Here is a 14,886-nt window from a genome sequence, read left to right as displayed (position 1 = left end):
CCCATAGCCATACATTACTACTGGGAAAACCATAGCTTCTTACTCTAGATATGTACTTTTCAGGGATCATAGATTCATGCCTACTGGTCACTTATTTCAATTAATTATCATGTACTCTACATGGAATGAAACTGGAACAGATTTTGGACAAGTAAACTATTGAAAAGAAGTAGTTGACAGACCAGTGTATAGCGTGCACTTTAAAGATGGTAACTCTGCAGACCTGAATCAACTATATTGATTTCCAATTGTTTCTGAGTATAAACTGAGAACAGGCTTTGCCTTATAAGCCTCTATGTAATGCCAAACTAGATTATCTGAAATATATTTCCTTCTATAGGAACTTGCTATAGTTATGAGCCTGGTGGCGCAGTGGTTAGAATGAAATATTGCATGCTCCTTCTTCTGACTGCCAGCAGATTGACAGTTCAAATGTCACCGGCTCAAGTTTGACTCAACCTTCTATCCTTCCGAGGTCAGTAAAATGAGAATCCAGATCAGAGGTGAGTTGCTGCCAGTTCAGCCCAGTTCGGCTGAACCAGTAGTGGAAGTCAGGCCTGGTTCACAGAACTGGCAGTGACCCAGGCCTGCCACGCTCCCGAACCAGTTGCCTCGCTGCCACCTGGCCACCACCATTTTGGATTTTAGTGAAATTGCACACAAAACAATTTATATTGAACAACGCATATGCATGCGGGCATGTTGTGCATGGGTTACAAACCAGCAGTAACGCCGGCAGCAACCCACCCCTGATCCAGATTGGTGTTTTTTTTTCAATAGATTTTTTTTATTAGTTTTACAAAATTTTGAGGAAAAGGGTAGTGGGTATGGTTACAAATTTTGACAGCTACATTATGCAGGAAATGGTACTCCCCCCAGTTCTCATAACTTTCACATGTTAATAAACAGAACAATTATTACTTAGCTATATTTTGACAGCTTATTTTTACCTTATATCTTCCAATAATTTCAATCTATTTTATATCAAACAGAAAAAATTCCCTGTATCAGCAATTGCATTATTTTTCTAACTCATTTCTGTGATCTAAGTTTTCTCAATGTTGCCTCTTCCCCCCCCCCCGCCCCCGCCAGCAAAGCCTCGGCACCTCCCGTGTCTTGTGTGGTATCATCAGCTTTATCTAGGAGAGCTTTGTTTTTTTCCATGAAGGCCTCCGCCTCCGTAGTTGTGTTAATTCTAACTCTACTGCCCTCCCAGAATATCAGCATACCTTCTGGCAAAAGCCACCGGAACCAAACCCCTTTTTCAAATAATTTTTTCGCTAAAAGCGCATACTTTTTTCTTTTATCTCTAACTTTCTTTGGGATTTGTTTCAGGATGACTATCTCTCTATCCTTGTATTTTAACATTTGCCCCCTTTGTGCACTCAGAATCTCATCTCCAGATTGTTGGGGCAATATGCTGACTCTGTAAACCACTTAGGGCTGTAAAGCATTGTTAAATGGTATATAAGTCTAACTGCTATTGCTGTTGTTATTAATAGAGGACAGAAAAGATTCTTAGTTTCCTTAAATGCTCAGCCATCACACTTTCCCCACAAGTGCATATGTATATATCTTACCGTATAGCCACTTCCCAAGGACTTTCCTCTCCAAGAGACAAAGTCTGTTGCCTGTGCCAAACCACTTTCAAAGTTGCATGGTAGGGTGATATTCTCTCCTCTTATCGTGTGTATTGCCTTTGAAGGTTCTGATAATGAAACCGCATGAACAGCTGCTACCACTGGCAAAGATATACACAGAAAGGTCAGATGTTTCTCTATTATCATGATTGGAAAAAAATGCTTTACAAATTTTGTATTCCCGAACACCTCCCCTTTAAAGTATTAAGAAAATGGGGGGAAATGAACAGAAACAAAGACTTTGAAGGAAAATCAGCTTTTGAATAGGCACTTTACTATTAAAATACCTACTACCAAATTACCAACTAATTATACAGCTCGATCTATTTATTTAAAAGATGTTAAAGCATAACTCTAGGAGGCTCACAACAAAGCCATAAAAAGAAAAACAAACGAAGCAAAAATTCAAATGCCAGATGCCACAACAACCATTACTTTACTTCAGTGACTCAGTAAAAACCCCAAGTCTTGATGGCATTTTGGAAGGCTAAATGTTGGAGGATTGTCTACAAGGGAGTTCCACAAGGATGGGGGTTCCACAAGGTAGAGGCACCCCCAGAAAAGGCAGGTTTCTAGGTCCTAGCATAAGTCAGCATTTCAGAAAAGGTACCTAGAATGTGCTACCCTGTCCAATCTGGGGTGATGAGCTTATCCCCCCAGATTGGATAGGGTAAAAACCCACAAATAATTTGGTCCCATGAAAGACAGGAACTTGAATTATACCTGGAAGAAAACTGGAAGTCCATGTAACTCATTCAACGCAATGTAATGTGGGTCAACCTGGGAGCATATCAGCTTTCTCGGGTCGATCAGATAGGAAGCAGACCAGATGAGCTAATTCTATTTTATTGCAAGGTGACATTAAAGGAATCTTGCAAATCTCATTTACTTCATGATAATTTAGGATTGTTTCTGAGCTTCTTTCTCTACCCTTTATGCAGCTGTGGGCTTTCCCACAGTGCATCAGTGCATCTGATATTTCCAATGCAGTATCTCTTCTCCCCTCCTCCCATCTTGTCCACATTCCATCATAGAATGTGCACTGCATGCAGCACTGTATTCTGGGTCAGTTGTAGGAATAAGGCGATCTTTAAGGACACCCCTAAGTAGAGAACATTGCAGTGAACCATACAGGAAGTGATTGAGGTGTGACTGGTTGTGAGCAAGGCCTCCCCATGCAAGAAAAGATACAATTGGGACACAAAATGAATCTGTGGAGAGCCTCCCCTTAGCCACAGGTAAGCAGGAGTTGTCATGCAGGAAGACCCCTAATTGTGCGCAAGCTCAGTCCAGGGATTACTGACTCTGCTGGCAGAACAGGCTCCGGCTGGAAGCAATGTGTGTGGGGCGTGGCTGTGTGCTCATTCTTGTATCCTAAGACCTACGTTCCCTCTAAGGTGTGTGGCTGCGCTAGCGCACAGGTGGCAAGAAAACACCGCACAGCAGTTTTCAACTGCCGCGCAGTGATTTCTATTGCCACAGGCTTTGGAAGCTGGGGAGGTCCTTTGCAGGCAGCTAGAACGGGCCGCCTGCAAAGGACTTCCCCAGACTTGCTTTGAGGAGCACGGGGCGACTGAGGCTAGTTGTGAAGCCCCAAAGCCCCCGCCGCCACCGGAAGAACTGCTGCCTGCCACCTCCTCCTCCTCCTCCTCCTCCTCTAACAGGCATGCGCTGCGGCTGAGATGAAGCCGCCAAAGCTCCAGCCGGCATCTCCGCGCGTGGCAGCGGCGCCTCCCCTCCGCTCGGAGCAGCTGAGCTCAGTCAGCGCTGGGTTACTCCTGCCCCCCCTCCTCCTCTGCCGTGCTTTTGAAGAGCCATGAGGCTGCGGGAGACAGTAGGAAGGCGGGGGGGAGCAGGGGGAAAAAAGCCTCATGGCTCCTCAAAAGCACGGAAGAGGGGGAGGGGGCAGAGGTAACCCAGCGCTGAGCTCAGGAGCAAATCTGGTGATTCTGTTGGAGGAGGAGGAGGAGGAGGAGGAGGAGGAGGAGGAGGAGGAGGAGGAGGAGGAGGTAGCAGCAGTTATTCTGGTGGCAACTCGTACTCATCGGCATCTTCAGCAGTAGCCCTGCCCACAATGAAGAAAGCAAAGATGGAGCAGATCCACACAGATGACGTCGCTGCAACATGACTGGAGGAGGAATTCTGGGAGTTGAAGTCCACAAGTCTTAAAGGTGTCAGATTTTTTTTCTAGGGGTGGAAGGGTCTTGTAACTTGACAGCTTTAAGACTTCCATGCTTCAAATGCCAGAGTTCCTGAGCCAACATGACTGGAGGAGAAATTCTGGGAGTTGAAGTCCACAAATCTTAAAGCTGTCAGGTTTGAAGACCCCTGGGGGTTTTATTCCCTAAAGGGTTAGGGGTGCAAGGGTCTTGTAAATTGACAGCTTTAAAAGTTGCGTGCTTCAAATGCCAGAGTTTCTGAGCCAACATTTTGGTTGGTAAGCAGGAGCGTTGTTAAGTGATACTGATATTATATAACACTTTGAATTAAGCATGTACCTTGAAGAAACATAACTTTGAGTTTCAAATAATACTGATTTCGTTGTTGTCTTAGGTGACATCTGTGAAAAAAAATTGGGTGCTCAGGCATGAAAATGTGCCGCTCAAACACTATACTTTTCTGCTCACATCGAAAAAAAATTAGAGGGAACATTGCCTAAGACTCTGAATTACTGTGAGCTAACGTGGATGTCATTTCAGTTTTTCCTGAGGGCTTTATCTTCGTTTATTAGACTCACTGTTTGAGCAGCTTGCTATTATTAAACTAATTGGCCATTGTCTAGGTAATGATCTTGATTATTAAACTGTGTTGGCTTTTTTGGCAGCTGCTGCACACTGATGGCTCCTATTTAGACCTTTCTTGATGGCTTCCCTACTACCTTTGGTTATGGGAAATTATCAGGGAAGGTTGCGAATGGCAATCATGTGATCATGGAGAGAGAGAGGGAGGGAGGGAGGGAGGGAGGGAGGGAGGAGAGAGAGAGAGAGAGAGAGAGAGAGAGAGAGAGAGAGAGAGAGAGAGAGAGAGAGAGAGAGAGAGAATGATTATATCCTCTCTTGGGCTTTAAACTTGCTTCCTGTTCCTGTAAAAGAAAGGTATTCTGATTGGTTGTCAGACTCCCATGGGGCCATACAGGGGTAATTTCGTAGGCTGCCTTGAGTCCCAGGCCTGGTTGAATCTTGCTGGGTGATGTAATGAAGGGGTTTTGGGCAATTCCTATTATGGTTTAATGGCTTTGCCCTGGTTAGGATCTTGACTGAGGGCTAATCCTATCACCCTGGAGCTGAAGGTCTTTTGTCTTGTAGATAAGCTGGCACCAAAATATCTGCTGGGGCTGCTAAGTTTCTGTGTCCCTTAAGATTTCTATTTCTCTTTTAGGGGAAATATTCTGCCTTTTCAATATTTCCTAGAATATTTCATTCTTCTAGGAGAGGGGTGGAAGCTAACTTTCTACAATGGGGTGTTGCAATCATCATAGTGAGCTGGTTGCCAAACTCCTGAATCACAATCACATGACCTCAGAGTACTGCAATTGCTGATAAATTGAGGAATGGATGGAATTATCAAACATTCACCACTGTCACAATATTGAATGAATTATCACTGAACAAGTGAAGGCTAAGTATGGGTTTCCTGTCTATTTAGTAAGAAAAAAAATGTGGCTTTTCATTTCAAATTTAATTTGTAGAATGTTCTTCATTGCACTAAATATAACTCTCCAGTACTTTAAAGATTTTTTGTACATGTCCACCACATGCGGTAAAATGTTTCTTCTCTTTCATGGCAACATTTATTACCACCACTTATTACAACCAATGAAAGAGAATATTTGTAGTTCAGTGTTGAACTATGGCAGGGGTGTCCAAACTTTTTGCAAGGAGGGCCAGATTTGGTGAGGTGAAAATGTGTGGGGCCGATCATTCAGCCTGACATTCTTTGAACCCTTAACATTAAATGCGAATTGACTACCGTATTTTTCGGAGTATAAGATGCACCAAGATTTTGAAGAGGCAAATTAAAAAAAAAGTTTTTGCACTCTCCCAAAAATGGCCCATTTTTCACGAAAATGGGCCTTTTTTTTTAAAGGGCATGAATAGCCTTTAAGAGGCTTCTAGAGTGCTCCTGGGGGCTGGGGGGGGGGGGCAAAGTTGAGCAAAAAAATGGCCCATTTTTTGCTCATTTATGCCCTCCACAGCCCCCAGGAGCACTCTGAAAACCTCCTAAAGGCTATGCGCAGCCATTTTGGTCAAGGGGGCAGAGTTTTGGGAGGCAAAAAATGCTGTATTCAGTGTATAAGATGCACCCAGATTTTTAGCCTCTTTTTTGAGGGGAAAAAGATGCATCTTTATACTTCGAAAAATACGGTATTTTATGAAAGACTAAACAAATAATTCCAGTGGGGAGAAGAGGCTGTGGGCCGCTTGAAATTTGAAAAAGGGCCACATTTGGGGCCCGGGCCGCACTTTGGACATGCCTGAACTATGGAGTTCCTGGTGCTCTCCACAGTTACCGGTGTTCTTATAATAATGGGTGTATTTAATGGCTATTTCAACTTAATAGTTTTTGTTCTGAAAATAGTTTATTGGCTGTAATAAATTGGTTTGTGATATCTATGTTGGTACTTTTGATAGATCATATATATTTGTGTATATCACAAACCAATCTATTATATCCAATATTAAATTATTAAACAATGGATTATTATTTCTAGCAATGTTTAATAGTTTTTAACTTTTTGTAAGGTTTAATTGTTGAGATTAGATTTTGATTATTATAGGGACACATTGAGGGATTAGATTTAGATAGAAATGGGTATATATATTTATTTATAAAATTATTTTAATTATGTTTTATGATACAGTGGTAAGTTATTAATATTGAATATATAGTAAACAGAAAGTTTCCTTTTCTTTCTATGTCTTTTTTCTTTAAAAAAATTAAATGTATTTTATTATGTTTTTGTTATCTGTTTTATCTGTTTAATACAGCCTTTAATAAAATTATTGAAAAAAATTGTTCATTCTTTGTGTGTAACACCAATCTGTGCAGAAAGGAAAGGAAACTAGGAAACAAACCAACCTACAACCCTGTTGCCCTGAAAATAAAATCTCCCTGGATAATAAGCCCAATCGGGCTTTTGAGTGCATGCACTAAAATAAGCCCTCCCCTGAAAATAAGCTCTCCTTGAAAATATTGCAACACAGCAGCAGCCATGAGGTGACCATGCTCATTGCCTCCTGCACCTCAAAAATGATAAGACCTCCCCCAAAATAAGGCCAAGGGCTTATTTTGGGGGTCAAAAGAAAATAAGACCTGGTTTTATTTTCAGGGAAACACAGCAGTTCTGCTGAGAGAATTTTGAGTTAAAAATTATACATGATAGGAAAAGAATAGCTGGTTAAAAATATTACTATGGAACCTGAGAATTTCTATTCAATGTAGTTGGATGTTACCAAATTAGAGAACACTAATCCCTTGCCACTATTCATGGGCATTGTCTTTGCAGACTCTGAGACAGCAGTCTTTCCATTTACATGATCTAGATATGTTAAGTAGCAGAAATATTCAAAACTTCCAGCTGTCATTAAGACATCATGGCTCCTTTCATCAATCAAATATGTTGTTTGGTTGCATACAAATGCCAATGCTGGTGTGATGAACAAGAGGGGCCCAAGCAGTTTTGAGAATATTTCTTGTTATATATCTATAACGGTAAGTAGGGTTTCCACCAAGGTCCTCTGTTCCAGTGGGAACAGAGGTTTGATCCTATTGGCTGAGAGTCCTCATAGAGGACTCTCCATGTGAAATGAAGATAGACACAGGGTCTTCTCTAACCATTATTCCTTGGGCAACCCTGAAGAAGGCTATTCCTAGCCTCACGAAGCAACACCTTCGCACTCCTGACATCCGCCTAAGAGACTACCAGGGGAACCAGCTCCCCATCGTGGGCCAAGGCTCGTTCCGCGTAAACTTCAAGCAGTTTAGCTGAAAACTCCCAGTAACCGTGATCAGCAACAAACTGCAAAGCCTCCTAGGGCTAGATTGGTTCCAAGCCCTGGGCCTCGAGGTGACCGATATCAACGCCGTGACAAACGCTCCCACACCACACATGCCGAAGGACAACGGCGCTGAGGCCATATTTAAGGAGTTCGAGGACGTCTTCGTCACTAGTCTGGGTAAGTATGTAAGGACCAAAATATCATTTAATTTGGACCCCAATATAGCCCCAATAAGGCTAAAACCCAGGAGAGTGCCTTTCGATCTCTGCCCTAAAATTGACAGGGAAATTGACAAGCTTGTAGGCCAGGGAATCCTAGAGCCGGATGATCATGCACGCTGGGAGACCCCTATAGTGACACCTGTCAAATCTGATGGGTCAGTCCACATCTGCACAGACTACAAATGCACAATTAATAAAGCGCTACAACAAAGCGCCTACCCTGTACCCATTGTACAGCATCTTCTACATTCACTAGGCCCAGGACAATTTTTCACAAAATTAGACATGGCCCAGGCATACCATCAATTGCCTGTAGATGGCGCTACGGTGGAGGCCCAAACCATTGTGACACACGGGTGTGCATTAAAATGCCACCACCTGCAATTCGGCGTTACTATCGCTCCTGGACTGTTCCAAAGCGTCATGGAATGGCTTTTGCAGGGGATTCCAGGAGTTGTCCCCTATTTTGATGACATTTTGGTATCGGCTGCAAATGAGGCGCAACTTTTGAAACGTGTATGAATAGTTTTGGCCAGAATTAGAGGAAAAGGTCTCCGCCTTAAAAAAGAAAAATGTCAAATAAATGTGCCTATGGTTGAATTCCTAGGGTACCTCATCAACAGCTCTGGGATTCACCCGACCTCACAAAAAGTTAAAGCCATTCAGGACGCCCCTACACCTCACAATCAAACTGAGCTACAGGCATTCCTCGGGCTCCTTAACTTTTACAGCGTCTTTCTAAAACAGAAAGCTACCGTTGCTGAACCCCTACACCGACTACTGACAAAAGTGGTCCTGGGGGAAGGCTGAAACTGCTGCATTTGCCGCAGTAAAAAGACTCCTGTCGGCCAGTTCCTTCCTTGTCCGATACAGACAGACCCTGCCTTTGGTGCTGATCTGCGACGCTTCACCTTTCGACATCGGCGCTGTCCTCAGCCATCAAATGCCCAATGAGACTGAGCCCCCCATAGCTTTTTATTCCAGGACCCTATCCACAGTGGAATGAAACTATAGCCAGTTGGACCTTGAGGCTTTGACTGCTATAGCCGGGGTAAAAAGATTTCACAAATATCTCTATGAGCAGGACTTTGAACTGATCACTGCTCACAAACCACTTTTGGGTTTGCTGGCTGGGGCAAACCAACTCCTGTGTCATTATCACCGCGAATGACAAGATGGACTATTTTCTTGGCTGCCATGTTCACCCTGTTCACCGACCTGGTGCCATTTTGGGGCATGTCAAAGCGTTGAGTCGCTGCCCATTACCAGAATTTCTAGCAGACCCTACTCCCGAGACGCCAGTCCTGCTTATTGACTGTTTGGAGACTGGTTCTATCTCATCTAGCGATGTGGCCTGCTACTCCTCCAAAGACTCCACTGTAAAACAAATTATGAACTGGGTGTGGAGGGGTGGTGCAAGGGGCCTGTGGGGTCTGAGTTCAAAATGTATTTTTATAAACATGATGAATTGTCTGTTGTTAATGGTTGCTTACTGTGGGGGGACCGGGTCATTGTTCCATCCAAACTGCTCATTGCAGTATTAGAGGCTTTACATGTAGGGCATCCTGGAATTGTCAGGATGAAGTCCCTGGCTAGGAGGTACGTGTGGTGGCCTAACATGGACAGGGAGGTCGAAGAATGGATGGCTACCTGCACACCAGGAGTCCAGACCAGCTCCCCCTGAGGCATCCGCTAAGGAGTGGGAGCGTCCTCAAGCACCATGGTCTAGGGTGCACATAGACTTTGCTGGCCCAGTTCATGGCCCGACTTTCTTAGTAGTTGTGGACGCCTACTCAAAGTAGTTAGAGGTAGTCCTGATGACCTCCACAATGGCAGAAGCGGTCATCAAGATACTACAGAGACTTTTCTCCACGCACGGCCTGCCTGATGTCTTGGTCTCAGACAACGGGCCCCAATTCACGGCCATGCCATTCAAGACCTTCCTAGCAGCCCAGGGAATTCGGAATGCCCTAGTCGCGCCATTCCATCCGGCTTCCAATGGTCAGGCGGAATGAATGGTGCGATCTGCAAAAGAGGCCCTCTCTAGAATGGGCCTGGAGATTGGCAAAGACGGGTTGACCACTACTTCCTAATTCAACAATCACACCCAGTGCCACCACCGGGAGAAGCCCCTCTGAGCTTCTAATGGGTCACTGGCTAAAATCCCACTTACACCGGCTACACCTGAATTATTCTGCCTCATCGCCCCCAGACTCCACAAACAAAATTCGGAATTTTAGCGTAGGGGACTCTGTATACTCCTATAACTATGCTGGGGGAACTCTGTGGATTCCTGCCACAGTGATAGGCATCACCGGCCCTCGCTCTTACCTTGTAGAACTCGAGGATGGTAGAAACTGGAGAAGGCACATTGACCAACTCCGGGCCGCCTCTCCAACTCCACACTTAGACCCCCGGAGGTAACTCCTGCTCGAGTTACCCAAAGCCCTACCCAAATGGAGCAACTGCGCACTGCTCCTACAGACAGCTCAAACCCGAGTTGTCCGGGATACTTATCTGGGGGTATTGCAGGCCCGCAGCGAGCTCTGAGAGAAACGGCTCTAGAAGCTCCAGCCATGGCCTGTGAAAGATTCCAGGAGCTTCCACCAAGCGGAGCTGCAGAGCAAACAGGTCTGTCCCACCTGTCCAAGGGAACCCCTCCTACTGAACTGCGCAGGTCAGGCAGAGCTACACAAAAGCCCGCCTACCTGCGTAACTACATCACCAGTAGGACTGTTCCATCTAAGAGGAGGGGGGTGTTAGATATCTATAACAGTAAGTATGGTTTCCACCAAGGTCCTCTATTCCAGCGGGAACAGAGGTTGGATCCTATTGGCTGAGAGTCTGACAGCTCCCTATAAAAGGGCTGCTGTCAGACCCAGACTTCGCTGGATTGTTTACACTTGTTGTTATCGTTAATAAAGAGCTGTTGCACTGTTAGCCTGTGTCTGCCTATCTATTGCCCACTCTAACATTTCTAATGTTTATCTCATGCATTTATTCTTATGATTTTTGCTACTGCCTCCCCTCACAGCAGAAAAATGTGTATTTATTTTCAAGTTCTTCCTGGTTGTCACAATTTTAACCAGCTTATAACAGGGATGTCAAACTTGTGCCATCACGACGGTGTCACATGATACATCAGGATCCCCCCCTTTTGCTAAACCGGGCAGGGGTGGGGCCAGCACATGACACAAGCTATGTGTTTGACAGCTCTGGCTTATAACTTTAGATGTGTGGCCCTTAGTGGCTCTAGTTAAAGAGCATTAAATGAGCTATCCCATTTTTGCTTTCTTAATAAAAGTGTCAAGAATAAATACTGAAACAAATAATGGGAATAATGGAAGGATTGTGGAAAAAGAAGTATGAGGAAATACTCTTGATGTACAGTGATCTGTCCATAAGGTATTATATGCATTGTACAGAATAAAAAATGAAACAGAGAGGAAAAATGATGATCAAAAAATATGATTTCATGGGTATTTTTTTTTCTGTATTCACTCAGTGCAATAAAATGTGCTCTGACTCAATAAGGAAGTGATCAAAGTCCTCTGTTATGCCTTTATTGGCTCCACACCTTACCAATGCATAACACAGTTACATATTTTATAATGCCGGTTTCACCCACTTTACCCTAATAAAATTTCCTGACAATGTAAGTAATCAGATAATGGGATTAATTATTATATTTAAGGAGATTAAAAAATCCTGGAATAGTCCCATCAACCCTGGGGGGATTCTGTATTGACCACTTTGGTCCTCGTAGAACCTTGGTCTACGTAGATTGCAATGTGCCCCCTACATTGTAACAAATGTCCTAATGTTTCAAGGTATCTGGGTAATTTTCTTCACAGTCCTTAGACTTGAATTCAGTGCCAGCAGGCAGCCTTACTCAACTTTTGATCAGCAGGAATCTCACAAGGTTTCTTTCATGTTCTGTCTATCACAATTGTCTGAGATAAGTCAATTTTCTGATGAAACATTATATACCTGGTTTCAGTTTAAATTCAGATCATAAAGTTAGCATTGAGACAGAGAATGGAAGAGAGCCTAGCCCTTTGGAGGAAGTGGAGAAAAAAAATACCCAGAAAGTTATATTTATATAAGGGGAGGGGAAGGAACATTGGAAAGTGACGTTCATATACTTGCTAAACCTTCTGAAAATTTATTCTGTCACCAAATTAATCTGAGACTCTTTTAAACTTCTCACATCTGCAAACATTTAACCAAATAAAAGATATGGGCTTTAAGATTAGGAATGTTCATATTTTAACATGTTTCTATTGTCTCCTAAGAATCTTATGTTTTCTTATTTACTTATAATGATTTTTATTTATTTGAAATAATTAAATGGAATTGTTAAATTGTTCCACAATGAGTTGTCTTGCAGAGAGTTGGCCGTGGTGAGTTTGCCTGCTGCAAGTTGGCTGTGGTGAGTTGGCTATGGCAAATTGGCCATGATGAGTTTGCCGCAGCAAGTTGAATGTAGCAAGTTGTCCCATTCCCCTCTTAGGGTTTATTATACCTTTCCTTCAGGCCCAAAGCCATATCTCCCATCTAAAGAATAAGTTACTCTGAGCCAACCAAAGCACTGCCAGACAAGAGAAGATGCAGGAGCCTAAACTCTGATTCCTCCAGAAAAATATCAGGAATTGTTATATATCAGAGAATCTAACTGCCACTTGGCCCTTTATGGTCTACTATGATTATTTGTTTATTTATTTGCTGAAATGTTATAGATAAGATGTTATAGATAGATTAAAAAGATAGACAGATTATAGTGGAAATTATAAAATATTAGAAAATAAAATAATATATAATTCACAGCCAGCATACATAACATTTTTTTATTTTTCACATAGGATCTTCTAGATCATTTGTGACACATCATTCAGGAAATCTACATTTAAAGCCAAAGTACTCAAATATGTAAGCACTTCTGCTTGTATAATTTAACCTTCCCAAAGATAAGCATCTACTTCATCATCGGTGAAATCATTCTTCCTCTATCCTTCACAAAACTTGGTAGCTACTACAAATTTCAATATCAGGAGGAAAAGAGTCATCTGAATAATACATTGACCATCTTTGAACCTCTGACGTTGGACTTGACATTAACTTCTGCCTTGGACAAGTTTCAGAATTGAGAGAGAAATCATTCCATGTCATACTTGAAATTTCTTTTCATCAGAACTTGGAACTCAACAAATTTTAAACCCTTACTGAGAAATGTATATTGTTTATATTTATGCTAAATATCTGTTCCTGTGCACTATTTATTCCCTACAAAAAAGTAATTGACATATAAGTTATTCCCTATCTCCAAGTGAAAGCATGTTTGCATTGGAGAAAAGAAATCAATTTAAGGTATTTCTATAATCAAACATTCAAAAACATTGCAAGATTTCTAAGATGAGGCAGAAATGACTGCCATCTCTTTAAAAGGTCATAATTCAATAGAGTGTTAAATACAAATTAATTTTCACTGATCATGTTTCACACTGTACATTTATGTTTTGCAACCAGTTGCTCCACATCAAGTTGTGTGGTGTTCCTATACTTATCAATATAATTAGAGTGCAGGACTTTGCATATAATAATAATAATAATAATAAATTTGAATTTATTAGCCGCTCCCTTTCCAAATAGGACTCGGGGCGGCGTACAATAGAACATATAAAACATAAAACATATATACAAACACATAAACATACATATATACAAGGACATACATGCACGGAGGAGGTAACAAGTTACATCACATTAGACAGTTAAAAATCACCGTTAAAATACCCCAATTATAACAAAATTTAAAATTTAAAAAATTTAAAAGGACTGTCAGGAGGAATAAGAAAAAATTTACGGTTGAGCCAGGCCAGATAATTGAAAGAGGTGGGTCTTCACCTGTACACGGAAGGAGCGGAGATCGGAAATAATCCTGATGTCACGGGGGAGGTCATTCCACAGGGCTGGGCCCATCACAGAGAAGGCTCTGCTCCTGGGTGTCGCCCCCCGACACTGTTTAGTGGACGGCACCCGGAGAAGTCCCTCTCTGTGTGAGCAGATTGGTCGTAGGGATGCATGGGGCAGGATGCAATCCTGCATGTAACTAGGTCCTGTGCCATGAAGCGCTTTAAAGATCATAATCAAAACCTTGAAACGCACTCGGTAGACTACAGGAAGCCAGTGCAGCTCGCGCAGGAGAGGTGTTACAGGGGAGTATCTAGTCCTCCCCATAATCACCCGCGCGGCCGCATTCTGGACCAACTGTAGTCTCCGAGTGCATCTCAAGGGAAGCCCCATGTAGAGAGCATTGCAGTAGTCCAGGCGAGACGTCACTAGCGCATGGGTGACTGTGCGTAGGGCATCCCGGTCCAATAAGGGGCGCAATTGGCGCATCAGGCGGACCTGATGGAACGCCCCCCTTGCCACGGCTGTTACATGGTCATCCATGGACAGCCGGGCATCTAGGAGGACGCCCAAATTGCGCACCTGTTCCATGGGGGCTAGTTGCACGCCCCCGATGGCCAGAGATGGAAGCACCTGGTTGAACCGGGAGGCCGGAAGCCACAGCCACTCCGTCTTGGAAGGGTTGAGTTTTAGTCGGTTGCCATCCATCCAGACCCGTATGGCCTCCAAACACCGGGACATCATTTCAACGGCCTCATTGGGGTGGTTCGGGGTGGAAATGTATAGCTGAGTATCATCAGCATACAGATGATATCCCACCCCAAAACCACGGATGATCTCGCCCAGCGGTTTCATGTATGTGTTGAACAGGAGAGGCGAGAGCACCGATCCCTGTGGCACTCCACATGTGAGTGGCCTCCGGGTCGATCTCTGCTCCCCTGCCAACACACGTTGCGTCCGGTCAGAGAGGTAGGAGCCAAACCACCGTAAAACGGTGCCCCTGACTCCCAACCCCTCTAGCCGGTGCAACAGGATACCATGGTCGATGGTATCGAACGTCGCCGAGAGATCTAATAGGACCAGGATAGAGGAACAACCCCTATCTCTGGCCCTCCA

The 14,886-nt window shown here is 43.5% G+C and overlaps 1 protein-coding gene across 2 annotated transcripts in view; it reads right to left on the bottom strand.

Annotated features, from left to right (window-relative positions):
* GPA33 (glycoprotein A33) overlaps nt 1-14,886 on the bottom strand; it is a 39,451-nt gene that overhangs the window by 17,262 nt on the left and 7,303 nt on the right. For both annotated transcript variants that reach the window (XM_081952618.1, XM_081952617.1), the window contains one exon: nt 1,581-1,741. In XM_081952618.1, coding sequence (XP_081808744.1) covers nt 1,581-1,741 — 161 coding nt within the window. The remainder of the gene's footprint in view (nt 1-1,580; nt 1,742-14,886) is intronic.

This window comes from Natrix helvetica (assembly GCF_964273705.1).
Source record: "Natrix helvetica genome assembly, chromosome: 4".
NCBI classification, from domain to species: domain Eukaryota; kingdom Metazoa; phylum Chordata; class Lepidosauria; order Squamata; family Natricidae; genus Natrix; species Natrix helvetica.
This window is presented reverse-complemented; position numbering and strand designations above follow the sequence as displayed.